Here is a 19684-nt window from a genome sequence, read left to right on the forward strand (position 1 = left end):
AAAAGTTATACTTACATTTTTTGTATTTTATGTTCTTTTGGGGGCCACAGTTAGCATAATGGCTATGGCTCTGGACTCCTATGTAGTCGACTGTAGTTTGAGTCCCAGACCCAGTGGCTTAAACTCACACCGAACATAATGCGCATGTGTGTCCAAGATCCTGAGAGAAGAATGGAGGAGAAGGGATTGCAACATCGCTGTCCCCCCTGGGGGGTTGATTTCTTGCTTTCTGTTTCTTTGTCTCTGTCTTTCTGGTGAGTGCACATGCCCTACAGCAAAAACCTCTTCAAAAAAAAAATGTACTTTTGCAGTCACCATAAAGGATATTTAGCTCAGTTTAGAAATAAATAGTAGAAAAATAAGAATCAGTAGACTGTGGAGTGGTCCCTGCGTCAGGTGCCCATGGAGTCCTATAAAGTCTATTCTTCACTTGAGGGAGCTTCTGTTACTACCTCCATTTTTACAGAAAACCAGAAACAGGAGTTGGCCGGCATATCCAAGGTCAGGGAGTGGAGGCAGAGCCGGTGCTAGACTCCAGGGCACATGACCTGTGTACTGCTTATTTTTATAAATTCTGCTTAGAGAACGTGCTACGAGTAGAATGAAGTCTCATAAATCTTCACTCACATTCCCTGCGTTTAGATTCTGGCTCGCTTGCTTTATACTTTATTCTATATGTTTTGTATTGGTTTTTGTTCATTTTTTTTCCTGAACCATTTGAAAATGAGTGGTAGGCGTGGCTCCCTTTTAAATACTTGAGTGTGTATTTCTTAAGACCAAGGCCATCATCTGATACAATCAGAGTATGATTATCAGTGCCAGCATATTTAGGACTGATGGAATGCTCACATCCATAGTTGTGTCCTTATCCCATCTCGCTGCTGTCGCCTCATCCTCCCCTTTTCCATCCAGCATCATATGGTACAGATGGTGGGAGCCATACACCAGGGCCAGAAACTAAGGTGCGATAAAGGTGGCTTTTCAAACCTAGCAATAATATGACATAGCTAGGAAATGTTCCTGAAATTAAAACACATTTGAAAAAGTGAGAAATCACCTCCCAGGGGAGATGGCCAAACCACAGTCCCTTCTCCACGAATGCTCATGTGCCCCACGTGACTTTTAAGCTGCGGGGTCTGCGACGCGAACTGTGCAGGAGTACAGTAATGGAATAATTATACCATCCTGGTCCCCGTTTCTGCTCTTCATAATTGATAATGTCAGTAAGGTTATCAACATCTGGCCAGAACCATCGTGACCCGTGTCTCCTGGGGCCCACACTTGAAGTTCTGACCTTCGATGGCGCCCTGTGGGTCTGCAGTTGAACTGTGAATGCTCCCTGTTTCTGTCCCATGTGCAGCTGCTGCGTCTCACAGGGTCACTGCCTTGCTTAGGCTTCACTTTGACACGTGTCCGCCGATGTCATTTCCGTCCTGAGTGTTGCCTCTGCTTTCCTCCTTGCCGTGTGCTTCTGCAGGGCCGGTGTATCTTGTCGATACAGCCAGTGCCTGAGAGAGAGAGCAGTGATGTTCTCAGAAGAGCTCTGAGCACACAGACAAGCCCGCAGATGAGCCAGTGATGCTGGCGTGGAGGCGCGGTTGTGCTTGACCGTCCGCGGCCCACTGTTCTGTGTGCGCGGATGCGCGTTGTTGACAGTGTACACCCCAGACTCCAGTCTCCTCTGGTGATGTGGTGAAGTTGCTCATGACGTTCTTTAACAAATCAGAATCTGCTAGTTTTTGTACTTTTTTTCTTTACGGTTGAATGTTAAATGGTCAAAAGAATCTTGAATTATTTATTGGTCTTTATTTTGTTTCATTTTGGCGTGGTTTTTATCCTTTGTAAAAATATCAGTACCTTCGACTCACTGGCTCTGCAGAGCCGTGAGTGTCTTAGTGTGTCTTGTTTGTGTATTTAGTGCTAATTTTGCAAAACAGGAAATTACATTTTAAAATAGTAATATTTTTAAAATCCATATCAATCATAGTAGGACATAAGTTGTGTCGATAGTCAAATAAAATTAGCATCGCGATTTTGTATTTGTTGATGTAGATGTGCCTTAAAATATAACGAAAGCTGTCTGTTGTATTGAAATAATCTGTTTCTGTTTTTCTCTCTCCTCCTCTGGCCTCTTTACCAAGGAGTCAGGCACTGCCCGCATAAAGTTAAGAAAGCTAGACGCTTTCTCCCTTTGGTCTTCTGTTCCCTTGAACCTCCTCCTACGGGTACTGCATTCATATTTGCCCAGGCTCTCCTGTTAACCAAAGCACCCCCGAGAAGCTAACTCTAACCAGATGCTTATAGGTCGTCCTGTACACCTCATAGCTTTATCGGCTATGGAGGATGTGCTCTCCACTGGCCAGGAGCGATAGCTGGGGCCCAGTTTGTGTCCAGCAACCTCTGGGCTGCCCTTTTGGAGAGAAGACTTTGTTTGCCTATTTGCTGGTTTTTAAATGCATGACAGGGCAGGAAATTGCTTCTCAGTCTGTCTGTGATGTCTGAGCATTCCCCACTGGGTTGCGGGCCAGGTTCCCTGCTTCGTGGGATGTCTATTACAGCATGCAGCCCAATGAGGGGAGTGGTCAGCGAGAACCCACCCATCTGCTTGTTGTGCTTCGGGGATAGATTCGATACCCAGGGATGCTACAGGGCAGGACTGCCAGGCTATCTGGAGACTAGGGAAGTGAGGATTGCAGTAACTGGACCAGTAACTGCTCCCAACGTTTCAGGGCAAAGCCGGCTGGCTGTTCGGTGCTCATGCACACGGGGCCTTACTTGTCAATAGAGCCTTAGTGCTGAGCTCCCGCTGTGTAGTCAGGGGCCTGGCCGAACCTCCAGAGAGTGGCACAGTCTCACTGCTACTAGCCGGGAGCTCATTGCCCCCTCGGTGATTAAACATAGTTACCAGTTGGTTTCGGTTTAGTCGGGAGGACACAGATTCCCTCTGGGGAGGTAGAAGCCATTTTTCACATTTATCAACCAATTTAAAGTCTACCATACTGCTCTGTAACTGTGTGTAACGTGTTGACAACCTAAATCTGGCAGAATGCCCTTAACTTGAGAGACAACTAAACATTTACTACTGTAGTCTTCTCTTAACTTTACTGTTAGACTTTGGGGGTAACTTTTAAGTTTTTCTTACACTTTGATTTACTTGTCATTTTAATAGTGTGTTTTCCCCTCTCTCCCTCCTCTCTCCTGTCTCTCCTTCCCTCTGTCCCCTGCACCCCCTTTCTTTGCATGCCACCTGGATCCACAGATGAAATTAGTGGGGACGGTAATACTTATTTTCACATTTGTCTTACTACTATGAGATAATTATTTATGGAAATCTATATAGCTGACTGTTCAATTAAAAGCATAATATGGATTTGATCTAACAGAACCAGCTACAGAATGGTGTGCAGAAATGATCTCTTGAAAATTGTGTAGAACTTTGACATGAGAAGAACAATCAGTTTATTCTTTCTTAGTGGAAAATTTGAGTTGTATATATTTGTGGGGAATTTTCTAGATTTCATTGTTAAAACTTTAGAGTATTAGTTAATTGTCAAAATGCTGTCAGCCAGCAAAAGTAGTCAGCGTCATGCTTAAAAGCAGTAAGTGATAGAGATCATGCAGCGTGTTCCCTGGTACGGTGTGCTAGCGTGTGTGTGTGTGTGTGTGCACGTGTGATGTGCGAGCATGCGTGTGGTGTACGAGTGTGTGTGTGGTGTGTGTGTATGGTGTGTGAACGTACTTAGACATACACATAAGATCATTCTTAGTTTGGGAGTGAGGTAGTGAAAAGGAAAGAATGAAAAGTAATTTTTAAGAGTCACACAGATTAATGTAATGAGGAAAATAGCAGTAGTGAAAATGGTTGTTTTTTAAACTATTAGTAGTTGGTTGCTCTTGAACTGGACATGTTTAAAACACACTTAGTATCTTATGTTTGCCATTTACTCCATGTACGGACCACATGAAACTTTACAAAGCTCCTTTACTACGGGAACAAAGTTAGGGGGGACTTGCATTTCCGTCCTCACATTAAATAGAAGAGTACTTTTACTGAAGACTGCCCCTGTATTGTGCTCAGGTAACTCGAGTTGAATGGGCAGAGCACTTACAGGGAAACCGTAACTCAGTATGGCTCCTGGAGTTTGAAGCCACAGACGGCGCGTGGCTTCTAGGTCGTAGCTTGGCAGCCGTGTCCACTGCAAGCTCCTGAGCGCAGGCGCCAGGTGGGCCTGGCTCCTCATTGCAGGTGGCCACTCTCCGCCCGGGCTTGTCTTTGCCATTTCGCAGATGAGGACATTGATGCGCAGAGGGTAAGAGGCAGGGCCGAGGCTCCCAGCAGGAGCGTCAAACCTAGGCCCTGCCCGCCCCTATCCACTGCCCCACCCAGCATCAGCCCACTAGTCCAGCCATGTCCAGCAGATTGCTTCATCTCTGTGTCTTCATTGGTCAGAGGGCCCAAATGGTTGTAGATAAATGTCTAAAATGGTTGTGGCACACATTGGGAGAATGCAAACGTTTTCATGTATTTTCCCCACATCGGAACTTCCCAGCCCTGTGAGTTAGCCAGGACAACTGTGCTTCTCCCCACTTCACATAAGCTGAGCCTTACAGATTTGATCACTCAGTCTTGGCCAGGAGCCCTCAAACCAAGGCCCATGGGCCAAACAAACGGAGCCCACCCATTCTTATACCGCCCCTTGAGTTGTGTGTGGTTTTCACATCTTTTTAAAATAGTTGGAGGAGGGCCAGCAGGTGGTGTGGTGTTTAAGGCACTGGACTCTCACGTGGCCAACTATAGTTCAAGTCTCAGACCTGGAGGCTTCAAAATCACGCTGGGCACATGTGTGTGCACCAGAAATCCCAAGAAGAGACCAGAGGAGAAGAGATTGCAATGTGGCCATCCCCAGGGTGTGTTCTCACTTTCCCTCTCATTATCTCTCCTCCTCTCTCTCTGGCAAGTGCACGTGCCCCCATGCCCTATGACTAAAACTTTTTTAGAAAATGTAAAATAGTTGGAGGGAAAATCTAAACTAGTATTTGTGATTTCAAAACCACATAAATAGGGACCAGCAGTTAGCGTAATGGCTATGTCGTTGGACTCCCATGTAGTCGACCATGGTTCAAGTCCCGGACCCAGTGACTTAAAACTCACACCGGGCATGTGTGTGTGCGTGCCCAAGATCCCGAGAGGAGAAGGGATTGCAGTGTGGCTATCCCCCCTGGGGGGGTGATTTCTCGCTTTCTGTCTCTCTGTCTCTCTCTGTGTCTGTCTGGCGAGCGCACGCGCCCTATAGCAAAAACCTCTCAAAAAAAAAAAAAACCCACATAAATAGGATGTTACTGAGCACAGTCCATCCGTGTGTGTGGTCTGGAGCTGCTTAGGACTTATCATTTGAATGCCAAAGGTGCGCAACTGTAAGCGGGCAGGCAGCTTGGCCAGCAGTCCCAGGCTCTCCCGGCCTGCCCTTCTCCAGACAGTCTGCCGCTCCTGATCTTCATCAAGGAGCGAGGTCATACTGTTTCGGTTTTTCTTTTGTTTGTTTGTTTGTTTGTTTTTAGCGTTTATGTATTTCAAGGGGGTGGGAGGGAAGAAAGGAGAGGGGCACTCCCACAGAGTCGTCACATTACCCTCTACCCCTGCTCTGGGCCCGCCCGGGTCACAGGCGCACGCACATGTGCCCTGCGTGTTTACAGGAAGGCCTTCGGATGCACATAGGGCCTTCCCACGTGGCTGCAGTGTAACAGCGGTGTGCCACCAGGCGAGATGGGCTCTTCTTGCCTTCTAAAGAACTCTATGGCACTGGCCTCGAGGTACTGGTGCATCTGGGTGGTTCAGGTTGGACAAGAAACTGAAACTGGCAGGTCTCACCCAGTTCTCCGATAACCTGATCAGTGTAAAAATGGCAGTGTTGAGGACTGATGACTCTTCAGGCCTCGGCCCCTGACTGGGCCTGTCCTCCAGGAGAGCACCCAGAAGCCAATTGTCAGAAGTGCTCACTACTGCCCCCAGGAGAGAAAGGAAGAGGGATGACAGAGTCACGGTGTCAGCCTGCAGTGTGGGAGAGCCATCAGGTTTTCAGTACCTAAGGAGTGAGCTTGCACCCTTGGTTCAGTTCCTTTCCCACACAGACCAAGGGGTGGCATCCCTTCCCCTCTGACCCATTCCTCCCAGCCTCCGAGTTGTCTTCTTCACAGGAACTCCGAAAGGATCAGGCTCTGTAAGTGCCAGAGCATATGCCTTCTGTCATGTGGGCAGCAACTTTACTATGTCTCTTTAATTTGCTTTAAAATAAAGACATGGTGGGGCCAGCAGATGGCATGGAGGTTAAGGTGCTGGACTCCCACGTGGCTGACCACGGTTTGAGTCCTGGACCTGACCACTGTTTGAGTCCTGGACCTGATGTCTTGAAAATCACTCCACGTGTGTGTGCACATGTGCCCAAAATTCCAAGAGGAGAATGAAGGAGACAGAATTGTGGTGCGGTCATCTCCCCAGGGGATGATTTCTCACTTTCCGTCTCTCTGTCTCTGGTGAACACATACACCCTACAGCAGAAAGCAAACAATAAAAGATAAGGATTTGCTAACTTTTCACTCCTATTTTCTGAGCTGTCAATTTCTGTTTTTTTAATGTCTTTCATTTTACTAATTTTATCACATATTGTGAGGCCAAGCTATTGAAGTTACCATGCTATCCAAAGTTTTAGAAGTCTCTTTTGGGGGGAGGGGGGATTTTTGCTATAGGGCATGTGCGCTCGCCAGAAAGACAGAGAAAGATGGAGAGACAGAAAGCAAAAAGTCACCTCCCAGGGGGATGGCCACACCGTAATCCCTTCTCCTCCATTCTCCTCTCGGGATCTTGGGCACGCACGCACATGCGCCCAGTGTGAGTTGAAGCTACCAGGTCCAGGACTTGAACTGTGGTCAACTACGTGGGAGTTCAGTGACATACCTTTATAACCAACTGCTAGGCCCGAAGTCTCCTTCTTAAAAATTTTATTTGTAAGGTTTTTGCTCACTGGAGAGAGAGACAGATAGTAAGAGGGGAAGTGAGAAGTCACCCCCAGGGGGTAGACCACAGTAATCCCTTCTCCTCCTGGGATTGGGCACATGTACTTGCGCTCAGCGTGATCTTCATGCCACCAGGTTTGGGACTTCAACTGCAGTCAGCCATGTCAAGTCCAGCACCTCAACCACCATGCCACCTGTGGGCTCTAAAAGTCTCCAATTTAAAATTCTTTTTTTTTTTTTTTTTTTACTTTTTAAATGTCTTAACTGGTGAGCCAGGCATTCCAAAATTGTCTCCCAGGTACACTGGTCCAGACGAGCCTTTCTGGGAGCATTCCCAGAGCAAAACTATTGTCCATATAGTAGGGACATTGGATAGTTTCAAGGCCCTGGGCGTTTGTCCTCACCAATAAAAGTCCCTGTTAACTTTGAGAAAGATAATAATAGCAAAGCACAGTAATTCATCTGAGCTCTGTCGCGGAGCACTGTGCCGAACACCACCTCCCTGCAGGTTGACTTGGGCTCTTGAGAAAGTTACCCGTCTCTTTTGGGCCTCAGTTTGCTCCTGTAAAGCAGGGATGATGATGATAGTACCACCTCACAGAATTTTATGGAGGGTTCAGTGATAGTTATACATACACGGGTATGTGTAACAGTGTCTAGCATACGGCGAGATCTTGGTGTTGGTTGTCATCATCATTAAAATAGAGAATGCAGATCTAGTTTCCTTTATTTGTGCCCAAATCTTTAGATCTGTTTCGTTTTCCTTGAATTTTCCTACTTTGACATTGTTAATTTGGTGAGGGGAGGGAGAGCTGCCCAGGTAGCTTCAGCTGGGCTCTAAGTTTTCAGAGCCTTTGAGTATGTAAAAATGCCTCTCATCTCAGCGTTATATTATCCGACAATCCTTAATCCAGGGAAGAAAATCTACATAAGCAAATCAATCTCAAGAATTCTTAGAAAAGTAAGTCAAGTTTTAGCACGTGAGAGCCCCTGTGGAGGGAGGGTGCAGACCGTTGCAGACCCATGCACTTGGAGCAGTGCCAGCTGTTCCTAAAAGCCGAGCCAGGAGGTTGATTGCAGTAGAGGTCTTCGTCACAGTACGGAACACGCTGCTGTGAAGGGTTCCCAGGGAGATCCCGTCCAGCCCCAGAGGTTTGATAAGGATTCACACAGCTTAAAAACAAACAGAACAAAAACCCTCACAGGCTCTTCCTTACTGTTGTGTGAATTCATTGAAATATATGTAGCATGATTTTTTCCCAAATCAGTGTGTCTGCTAGCCTAATACATATATTACCCATTTTTTAAAAGGTTGTATTTTATTTTATTAAGTAGATTATATATTATCTGCTGTGTGGAAGGGGAGCACCTTTACCACCATGCCACCTGCCAGCCCCAGCCATTTTATTTTTGCTCCTTCAGAATTTACTGGGGCGGGACCAGCAGTTAGCGTAACGGCTCTGTCGCTGAACTCCCACGTAGTCGACCGCAGTGGAGTCCAGGACCCGGTGGCTTAAACTCACACCGGGCACATATGCGTGCGTGCCTGAGATCCCAGGAGGAAAATGGAGAAGGGCCATCCCCCCCCGGGGGGGGGTGATTTCTTGTTGTCTCTCTGTCTCTCTCTTGTTTCGGGTGAGTATCCCCATCCTAGAGCAAAACCCTCTCAAAAAAAAAAAAAAAAAAACAGAATTTACTGGGGGTTTTATAAAAACAGTCTGTGAAGGCATTACAGACAAACCAGGAAGACCAGTGGAAAGTACTGGCACACAGGAACCCCAAGCCTTCAGCTGCTTGGTCTCTTCCATAGAAGCCTCCGGAGAGGAAGCGGAATAGTGAGAGGAGCTGTCCTTTTCTCTCTCTCTCTCTCTCTCTTTTTTATTTTATTTATTTATTTTTTTTAGAGGTTTTTGCTATAGGGAGCATGTGCTGGCCAGAAAGAGAGAGAAAGAGACAGAGAGTGACAAATCACCCCCCGGGGGGGGATGGCCACACCACAGTCCCTTCTCCTCCATTCTCCTCTCGGGATCTTGGGCACATACATGCGCCAGGTGTGAGTTTAAGCCACCGGGTCCAGGACTTGAACCTTGGTTGACTACATGGGAGTCCAGTAACATAGCCATTTTACCAACTCTATACTGCTCCTGACCTATTTAATATCTGAATGAAATACTGATGGCAGCATAGACGGAAGAACTTGTAGCTTTTAGTCTCCTGGATTAAATGTAGATAATCAGGTTCCATTTTTAAACAGAGCCTTCTTTTCAAATGCATTATCAGACATTGCTGCCACTCCTCCAGTGACCCACAGAATGGCCCAGCAATTAAAATCCTTATGCTTGTTGCCACTGAAAAATTTCCTTTTTTCCAGAAAGAGAAAACAGATAAGACTTAAGTGGTTTTTCAGTATGATTGTTACCCAAGTGAGTGTGTGTTTGTGTGTATTCCCTGTTAATGTCGTGGTGGATTTTTAAGTTACTGCATTACCAAGAAAAGCGAGTAGAAACATGGAGCTCCTTGACATTATCTCAAAAAGTCACAATTCTCTGCTCTCATTTTATTCTTTTTGGCAGATTTTTAAACCTTTTTGACATAAATGTGTGTTCTTCAAATGTCCAAGTAAACAAGTCATGCAAGATCCATTTCTGAGTTACATTTTTCAACTCTAAGCAAATGGAATAAATTCGCCCAGTTAATCTCTGCAAAATTGGGCTGCCGTTTGTTTTCTGGAGGAGAAAGTTCAGTTTAGACTACTGAGTCTTACCGTTACTAGTAAAAGTGGGTACTGAGTTTTAGAGGTAGCAGCCGTGTCAGAGAAGTCCCGTAGGCAGCAGTGTGGTTTCAGATGTGTGCGGAGTGTCCTGTGCAGCGGCGTGAGCTCTGCAGTCAGTACCCATCGGCCATGTGCATCGTGTACATAGACGCTTCCTGTCTCTATTCTCGACAAGGCTCCTGTCGTAGCCCTGTTTGCTCTCTGGTAATCAAGTCTGTGTTACAACAAATCGAACAACGATGTCACTTTTATTTCCATAAATGACTCATGTGTGAGCAGAAGTTGAGTAATCATCTTGTAAAGATATTTTGGCATAGTTGGGGGATTAGGCAGACCATTCTGCATTTTCCAATTGTTTTCAAGTCCGGAAGGTCAGATATTTGACCTTTTCCAACATAACTGTTTCCTTTCCTGCAGAAACGGACGATTATGCTGAGATTATCGATGAAGAGGATACATATACCATGCCCTCAAGTAAGTGGGCTTCCAGTTTTGTTCTTGTTCAGATTTGTCAGATAGTGCTTCACAGTCACACGCTTTAGATATTTACTGTCCTTTTAGAGCCATCTTTAATCCCTCATTGAGTACTTAACAGAAATGTTCTTTTCAGCCTTGAGAATTCTCTTATATGTGCCCACTCCGAGGCCAAAAGCCTAAAACTCAAATGTCTGACATACTTCACTATAGTTACTCAGTTTTTGTTATCTCGTTTTCTAACTCTATGTATAATAATAATCTTTTTCAATGAGACTGTTTTCTCTTTGTAGAAAGTTAATGTTATTTAAAGTTAGATGTATATTTATATACATATGTACATACTCGTCCAAAACATTGCATTTATTTCTCCTTGAAATTGTTTGTTCTTTTATTGATATTGACACATAACTTCTAACCTCAGTCCAAACACCTCAGGGTTGGGGTTGGGGTGGAAAGTGTGGGAATACAGGCAGAACTCTTGACTGACCTTCAGGCAGCCTGGAAATGTCAAAATTCCATTACAGTTTTCTCCATGCAGCTCATTGACTAAGAGAATTCTGGAAGCCAAGATCTAGAAGCACCCAATTTTGAATTGAATAAGCCCTTGAAATTTCATTTATGTCGGGGGGGAAAAAACCCTTTTTATAAGCCTGCCTCTTAGCAAGGACTCAGAGGCCTTAGTAATTCAGAATCTGAATGTCCCCATTTTAGCAGCACACTGTATTTTTTAAATGAACATATCCAGTGTTTTGGCTCTTCTTTTTAAAAGAATTATTTTTTTTAACTTTGTTTATTTTTTTAATTTGCCTAGAGAAGGAGGTAGGGGAGAGAGGGAGAGAGAGGGAGAGAGAGAGAGGGAGAGAGAGAGAAAGAAAGCTACCAGGTCCAGGACACAAACCGTGGTCAGCCATGTAGGAGTCCAGCACCCTTCGCCACCACACCACCTGCTGACCCCAGTATAACAATTTTCTAATGATACTCTCATTTGAGTTTTCAATATACATTGAGGATATGTTACCAGAGTAGAAAGAAACAACTGAGCCCTTTAGGCATGTATATTGTAGGTGAGCCTGGTCCCCTCTCAGCAGCTTTTCTATCCGAGGGTAATTGGACAGAGCAGCAAGAGCTGGCACTTAAGCATCTGCTTTGTTTGTTTGTTTGTTTTATTTGCAAGAGAAAATTGGCACTTGCTGGAGAGGGAGAAAGTATACTACCCCCTCCCCCCAGCACCCCACCCCCGTCTTGGGGAATCATCATGCCGCAGTCCCTTCTCCATCTCTCCCTCCTTTTAGGGTTTTGCTCACGCATGTACACATGCCTTGCATGTTTCTCAGGCCACAAAGACTCAGATCACAGCCAGCCTTATGGGATCCAGCTTCTGAAACCACCAGGCCCCAGGCCAGCCCTTGAGTGTGTACATTTTGATCACCAGTAGCAATTTGGAGCAATGTTTTTAAAACGTCAGTTTAGGGCCAGCAGGTGGTATGGTGGTTAAGGCCCTGGACTCACACATGGCCAGCTGCCACCCCACACTTGGCAGCATAAAAATCACAGCAGGTGCGAGGGTATTCGAGTCCTGAATCCCAATAGGAGGGTGGAGGGCAGGGGATTGCTCTGTGACTGACCCCCAAGGGGTAATTTCTCACTTTCCCTCTCTCTCTCTCTCTCCAGTGAGCGCATGTGCCCTATGACAAAAACTTAATAAAGGGGGCCAGCAGATGGCTTAATGGTTATGGTATTGGATTCCCATGCAGTTGACCACAGTTAAATCCTGGACTCGGTGGCTTAAAACTTACACTGGGCGCTTGTGTGTGCATGCCCATAATCCCAAAAGGAGACTAGAGGAGAAGGGATTGCAGCGTGACCATCCCTGCTGGGGGTTGATTTTTCGCTTCTGTCTCTGTCTCTCTAGCTAGCATACGTGACTTATAGCTAAAACCTCTCTTTTTAAAAAAAATGTAAAAACCTAAAACAATTTATTTTTAAACTTCATTTTAGTTTTTTGATAAACCATTTAATCATTTGTACATTCCTGCAGAATATCCATTTTCATTTATATATTATTCAGAATTAAGTAGTAAATGTCCAATTTGACTTATCCAGATGTCACAGAAGTTACACTAGAGGAAATTACGACATATGAATTTAAAAGCATTGTTTAAATAACATTGAGCTAATATGAGGATTTTTAGTTTTTACTTGTATTTATACTTTACTCATTTATGCTTAAAGTATTTTTAAAAAGTAAATGTAATTGAAATGTACTCTCCGAATTTGTTGTTGTTAACCTCATTGCTATTAGTTATTTCTAAGCAAGGTCTTTAATTTTTTTTCTCTCTTAATTGCAATACAGAAAGCTATGGAATAGATGAAGGTAACAGGGTTCCTTTAAAAAATAACCGCTTTTGCTTGCAATCGCAACCTATGGAGTGGTATGGGATGTTAAAGTTTTCAGTTCACTTTTGTTTTTTTAAATGATTTGTCATTGGTTTACTCATCCCGTTAAATCAATGGAACTACTAGCTAAAGTGATTTTAAAGAGGAAAATAATAATCCAAAATTGGGGTTGAACGTTCTGCGTGATTTATAATTTGATAAGCCAGGGAGAAAGTTTTGTAGTATCAGAGACTGTTGGCCCATCCAGTGGAGGTTGCACTGGTGCAATACAGTACAGTACAGCCAGGCTATGGGGATGGGTTTCTTCACTGAAATACATCGATATATCAACTAGTTAATGAAATTAGGATGCAGTTGACTATGTTCCCAGTGGGTATTTTCTTTCTTTGTGCCTCAGCACTGTACTAAATAATAATTTTTAAAAAAATATCAACAATTGAGTACATTAATTGGAGGCACATGTTCTTGAAGTGTAACGTACTCTTAGGTTGATAATCATTAGCCTTGATTCAGAGTCATCTAATTTGAAATTAGTTTGTAGAAACTACCTCTTTAAACTCTTTTAGCACCATGAATAATATAGAGATAGGATTATAATGAAGTGGAAAACTCTTCAACATCCACAACAAAGTTTACTGATGACACAATTTTATATTGTCTCCATATTTACAGATTTTAGTTATTTGTAAAATAATTGCTTTAAACAACTTCTTATACCCTCATTAATATCTAAACTAATAGCAGTTATTAATTTTAAGTATATAATTTAATGCTTGGAGCAATTATTTAGGAAACAATCAACTAAATATAAAATAAACCAGACATTCACAAACTCTTAGAAACAAAAAGAAAAAAAACTACTTTTAATAAAATTCATGTTCTTAGTAATTCATCCAATATAACATAAGTTTCTTTTAAAATGTTTAAGAGAATTCCACTCCCTCGAAAGCGTTTTTATAGATTTATGTGCCACAGATGAAATGTTTGCTCATGGATGACAATGAAATGAAATGTGGCAGATGTTATTTCTACATTTAGAATACAGCACTTAAGTGTTAACCCATGTATGGGTCGTGTTTTGCAGCCAGGGATTATGAGATTCAAAGAGAAAGAATAGAACTTGGACGATGTATCGGAGAAGGCCAATTTGGAGATGTACATCAAGGCGTTTACATGAGTCCAGTAAGTCCTTTATCACTACCAACATCCAGACTGATTCTGTCTATGATTAAATTGCCTCTCAGTTGTCTTCGTGAGTTTTCTGTTTTTCTAAATCTTCATAGTTGTCTTTTATAAAACTTACCCTAGCTGCCTACTTACTTGGCATATTCAGAAACCAAAAAACAGCAAAACTAGCTTCTGGGTCTGTCTTTAATTCATTTCAGTCTTTCAGCCTGTGTCATCATTAATAAGTTTATTCCATGGGGGGGCTGTTCCACTGGATAGAATTGGCAACTTGGATAATTGGAGTGTGCAACAGCCAGTATTCCCACTTCACCATGTTTTCAAGAAAAGAACATTAATTTGTCCCAACTTTACCCTCCAGGACAGATCAGTGAATTTTAAAAATTATTTTTAGTAATAGCTTCATTAGAATATAATTTACATACTATAAAATTCACTCTTTAAAAGTGTGCAGTTTAGGACCAACAAATAGTATAATGGTTATGTTGCTGGACTCCTGTGTAGTTGACTACGGTTCCAGTTCCAGACCTGGTGGCTTAAAACTCACACCGCACACGTGCCCAAGATCCTGAGAGGAGAATGGAGGAGAAGGGATTGCGGTGTGGCCATCCCCCCTGGGAGGTGATTTCTCACTTTCTCTTTCTTTCTCTCTGGCAAGCATATTCTTTTAACAAAAGTCTCTCTCTGAATAAAAAGAAAATATCTCTCTCAAAATAAAAAAGGTGTGCAATGTAGTGCTTTGTAGTATATTCTCATAGTTGTACAGCCATCCCCACGGTCAATTTTAGAGCATTTTCTTTACCTCACAAAGAAACCTCATACCCATTACAGTTCTTTCCGTACCAGCCCCTGGCAGCCATCAGGTACTTCCCAGCTCTGTCGCTCTGTCTGCTCCGGGTGTCGCGCGTAAGTGGAACCATATGATACGTGGTCTTTGGTGGTTGGCTTCTTCCACTCCATGCGACGTCTTTGAGATTGATCCGTGTTGCAGGGTGGCAGTACTTCATCTCCTTTGTTGCCAGATATGGTTCCTTTGTGTAGACATTCCACTTTTTGTTCATCCACCATCGGTGGACGTTGGCGTTATTTCCACATTTTGGCTGTTAAAAGGCTGCTGTGCACTTTCATGTGAAGGTTTTCGTGTGGACATACGCTTTCAGTTCTCTCTTATGCACACCTAGGAGTAGAAGCAGTTTACATATGGTAGGTGTGCTCAACTTTGTCATCAACTGCCGAGCTGATGTCCCAGGCAGCTGTCCATTTTACATGCCTGGCATCAGCATGGAGAGTGCCAGTATCTCCGCGCCCTCCCCAGCACCTGTCGGTGCGTCTTCTGTAACTTAGGTCAGGAATTTTTTTCCAAGAATTACTTGTTTAACTTATTTTTTAATTTGCTATAGGGTACATGTGCTCACCAGAGAGAGAGGGGGAGGGAGAGGGAGAGACAGAGTGAGAAAACAAGCTGCCAGGTCTGGGACTCAAACTACGGTCAACCATATGGGAGTCCAGACCCTTAACCACCACACCACCTGTTGGTCCCAGATCAGTCTCTTTTTTTTTTTGGAGAGGTTTTTGCTATAGGGCGCATGCGCTCGCCAGACAGATAGAGACATAGAGACAGAAAGCGAGAAATCACCCCCCAGGGGGGATGGTCACGCCACAATCCCTTCTCCATTCTCCTCTCGGGATCCTAGGCACACACGCACATGCGCCCGGTGTGAGTTCTAAGCCTCCGGGTCCGGGACATGAACCGCGGTCGACTACGTGGGAGTCCAGCGACATAGCCTTAACGCTAACTGCTGGTTCCCATTTTTAAGGTGACATTTTAAAATAACAGTACATGCTTACTCAAGAAACTATTTTTAAACTAAAATAATAATAGGCATACAGAGATGGTTCTAAAGTTAAAGTAGTACAAATAACTGACCTTTTTCTCGTGTCCCTACTTTGGAAACTGCAGATGGTGTTTCGTACCCAATAGCTCCATATCTACTATTTCTATGTGTGTACATTTATTTTTTAGGTTTTTGCTGTAGGGGGCCTGCGCTCACTGGCTAGAGAGAGACAATTGAGAGGGGAAAAAAACCCACAGGAGCTGACAACACTAATCCCTTCTTCATGCTACTCTTAGAATTTTCAGCACGCAGCATAGGTGCCCAGTGACACTTTTTGTCTTTTTTTTTTTTTTCCCAATCTTTTTCACTTGCCCAAAGAAAGAGAGAAAGAAAGTGAGAAAGCAAGCCACTTACTAAGTCCAGGACTCAAACTGTGGTTGGCCATGTGAGGGTTTCCAGCACCTTAACCACCATGCTGCCTGCTGACCAGTTTTTAATATTTTTTACACACACATTAGGGATATGCTGAATGTTACTATTAGAAAAGATTTTCTGTGAGCAACAGTAAAGATTAGAAGTTCCTTTTTTCAGCATTCAGTGTAAAAGCTGTGGCTTTGTGCTCTGAGAAACCAGCATGGACAAGAGGAGGTCTGGGTGCCCTTGGACGCGGATGGCCGGGAAAGTCTCCTGACAGGTGGCTTGGGAGCAGGGCCCTGACACAGGGAGCCAGGCACACAGTGGTCCCCTGGGTGGTGTGTTCTAGACAGAGGAGCAGCAAGTGTAGGGGCCGTTATGCAGGACATGACACACCAGGCCCCCAGCGAGAGGGTCCTGTTCAGAGAGGCCTCGCTGACCATCTGGGGATGGGAGATTCGGGGGAAGGGTGGGCCTATAGGCCCTGGTACAGTTAAACTTTGGTACTAAGTGGGCTTGTGGGCAAGGACTTAGAACCCCATTCTAAGATAAAACCTGGCGCTCATCTGTAGGCTTACTGGTGCACATAGGCTTTCTCCATTAGGCGAGGTTATTGGGCTTTTTAATCCTCTGAACACCTACTGGTGCACAATCATATCATTATCTGAATCTTAAAAATCTAGTTTTAAGTCTGCTTTTTCCTCTCATTTATTCTAGGATAATGCTCTAGATTTGTTTGTTAAAATCTTTAAAATACTGACTAGCAGTTACTAGTTCAGATCCTAATCATGCATTTCTTATCTAGGCGTAGTTGCCATGGTGTGGCATTGACTCAACATTTCAACCCTTCCTGCATCCCTGAATGTTGCTCGTATCCTGAGGTTTGGGATCTCATCTTGAGCAGTAACATTTTCGTTTTACAAAGAGCTCTTTGTGTGTGTGGTCTCACTTGCTTTGCACTGGCACATCCTTCAGCAGTCTAGTCTCACTGTAACCAGCCCCTTTAGCAGTTGACCATCCCCTAGACCTCCACCGTCCACTTTGGGAACTACTAGCCACACATTTTAGTGGCTGAGCCCCGTGGCTGCTCTTGTGTGGCCCGCTGCGTGTGTGCCGCCTGTGAGTCTCAGGCTCCTCAGTAGCATCTGCAGTGCCATGTGTGGTTACGGACTCTTGAAAGGCTCTGAGCGCAGACTTTTAGTGGGAGGCGTTCTTGCTCTATGTCTGAGCCCACTGCTCTGTCCTCTAGGGACCAGGTCACCGTTTCCACCTAGAATCCTGCCTGTAGCATCTGGCATGTAGCCATGCCCCTTCTAGAGGTTGAGAAAGGTACTGTAGTCCCCTGAGTCTATGTTACAATCATTCTACCATTTATATTCCTCTTACTTGAAAGCATTTTATTTCCTAGAATTATATGGTGTACAATTAGTACAAAATCTAAAATAAATAAATACAGTTTAAGGTATTTTAACAACATGCCACAGCTAATTAATGAGCAGCCACATTTAAAATAAAGGTATAGTAGCATTTATTAATCTGCAAATCTTTGGCATGCAAATACAGTGAGTCAGATAGTATGCTAATGGGGATTTTTTGGGTAAAAAAGACAGATTTGGTCCCTGCTCTGTTGAAGCTCGGTCAGTGCTGGGAAGTGGGTGGCCGTACTGTAAAGGACGGTGTCCATGGTGCCTGCATTATAATGTCTACATAATGACGCAGTGGCATGAGAGGGGCCGCAGTAACCGCAGTCATGGGACTTAAGGAAGGGAGACACCTGAGTGAGTGAGTAGGACATTGTGGACTGTGAGAAGGTAATGAAGAAAGCCGGGTGGTGGGCACTGTTTTGGGTAGGATGATCGGAGGGCCTCTGTGACTAAGGACCTACTGCAGGTATCTGGAGCTCAGCACCATGGGAACTTGGCGGTCAGGCAGAGCAGGAGGGGCTGTCAGGAGTGCTGTGGGAGAGTAGCTAGGGTGCGAGTCAGGTGGGAAGTCGGCCTGTGGGCCCTGGTGCAGAGTCGTACTCTGAATCTAAGTATCATGGGACAGAAGCCCACGGAAGGTTTGAGCAGTGTAGTGAAATGGTCTGATTGATATTCTGGAACCATCTCACTGCCATGTGGAGATCATAGGTGCTACCATCAGCGCTGGAGCAAGGTGGCAGTGGCTGCTCTGAGGGTGCTGACAGTGGAGGTGCCCACAGTAGGAGGGGAGCAGGGCACGTCGGGCGCGAGATGTGTGCAGGAGGCAGGACATCGGGACCTGCTCCTGAGTTGTTGGACGACGAGGGTGAGGGAAATGGGAGCATCAGAAGGGCTTCTGGGGGCTGTATACATCATGGGGAGCCGGCTTCTGGGCTGTTTATCTTGAGCTGGTATATGAATACCGTTTCCTTAGGTGAGGCGGAGAAGACCAGACGTGAAGGTGCCTATTAGTCCAGTTCTCCGGAGAGACAGGACCAACCTATGGATAGAGGGAGATACTGGCTGTGAGGCACTGATGCCTGAGGCCGTGGCAGCTCATAGGTGCCACGGTCTGCAGTTGGCACGCGGAGACCCAGGAGAGCTGATAGTGCAGGGAGGCCTGAGAACCAGGGCACAGCTCAGTTTGAAGGCAGAAAAGAGCCAGTGTGTCAGCTCAAAGGCGATGGGCAGAAAGGCTTTTCTCTTACCCATGGTTGGCCTGGCCTTACGTGAGGCTGCTTATGCTGGGGAGGACAATCTGCGTCACCCGTCTTGGCACTTTAAATGGTTTTGTAAAAATACTTATTATCATTATTTTCAATTTGACCAGAGAGAAACAGAGAGAGAAAGTGAGAAAGGAAGCCACTAAGTCTGTGACTCAAACTGTAGTCGGTCAGGTGGAAGCCCAGTGCCTTTAACCACCATGCCACCTGCTGACCTGGTACTTTAATGTTAAACTCGTCCAGAAATACTCACAGAATCATCCAGAATTCTGTCGCACCAGATATCTAGGCACCTCAGAGCCCAGTCAAATGGACACATAAAATTCTCAGTCACTGTAGACTGTTGGGAGTTTTATTTGGGTCATGTTCAGTTTAAAATAACCTCTATGGGACCAGCAGATGGCATAATGGCTATGTTGCTGGACTCCCATGTAGCTGACTGTGGTTCGAGTCGCACACCCAGTGGCTTAAACTCACGCTGGGCACACGTGCATGTTTGCCCCAGATCCTGAGAGTAGTATGGAGGAGAAGGGATTACAGTGTGGCCATCCTCCCTGGGAGGTGATTTCTTGCTTTCTGTCTCTCTGTCCTTCTCTGTCTTCCTGGTGAGCACACATACCCTACAGCAAAAACCTCTAAGAAAATAAATAAATAAAATAAAATAACTTCCATATTCAAGTCAGGAAAAAGAATAGGTAAGTTTGATCAATTTTGGACTGAAAAGAAAGTCAGGGCTACAGGTATCAATTTTGAAATCAGCATATAAATGGAATGCACAGGAGTCCTTCGATGTGAGCTAAATGACAGAAATAGGACCTGGCCCTGTGCCTTTGTCAGCACTGAGGGGACGAGGCTTGTCTTCCCAAGTCTGCTCCAGTGCAGGCTCTCCTGCCCGTGACCGGTGCC

The 19684-nt window shown here is 44.7% G+C and overlaps 1 protein-coding gene across 11 annotated transcripts in view; it reads left to right on the plus strand.

Annotated features, from left to right (window-relative positions):
* The window catches only part of PTK2 (protein tyrosine kinase 2), a 291358-nt gene that overhangs the window by 184648 nt on the left and 87026 nt on the right, over positions 1 to 19684 (plus strand). For 6 of the 11 annotated variants that reach the window (XM_014589190.2, XM_006152112.3, XM_006152113.3 and 3 more), the window contains 4 exons: positions 3260 to 3277; positions 10202 to 10258; positions 12615 to 12635; positions 13743 to 13840. In XM_014589190.2, coding sequence (XP_014444676.1) covers positions 3260 to 3277; positions 10202 to 10258; positions 12615 to 12635; positions 13743 to 13840 — 194 coding nt within the window. The remainder of the gene's footprint in view (positions 1 to 3259; positions 3278 to 10201; positions 10259 to 12614; positions 12636 to 13742; positions 13841 to 19684) is intronic. The other 5 variants (XM_006152115.3, XM_027773308.1, XM_006152116.3 and 2 more) reach the window with 3 other exon arrangements.

The sequence above is a fragment of the Tupaia chinensis genome, unplaced genomic scaffold (assembly GCF_000334495.1).
Source record: "Tupaia chinensis unplaced genomic scaffold, TupChi_1.0 Scaffold000335_1, whole genome shotgun sequence".
Taxonomy (NCBI): Eukaryota; Metazoa; Chordata; class Mammalia; order Scandentia; family Tupaiidae; genus Tupaia; species Tupaia belangeri.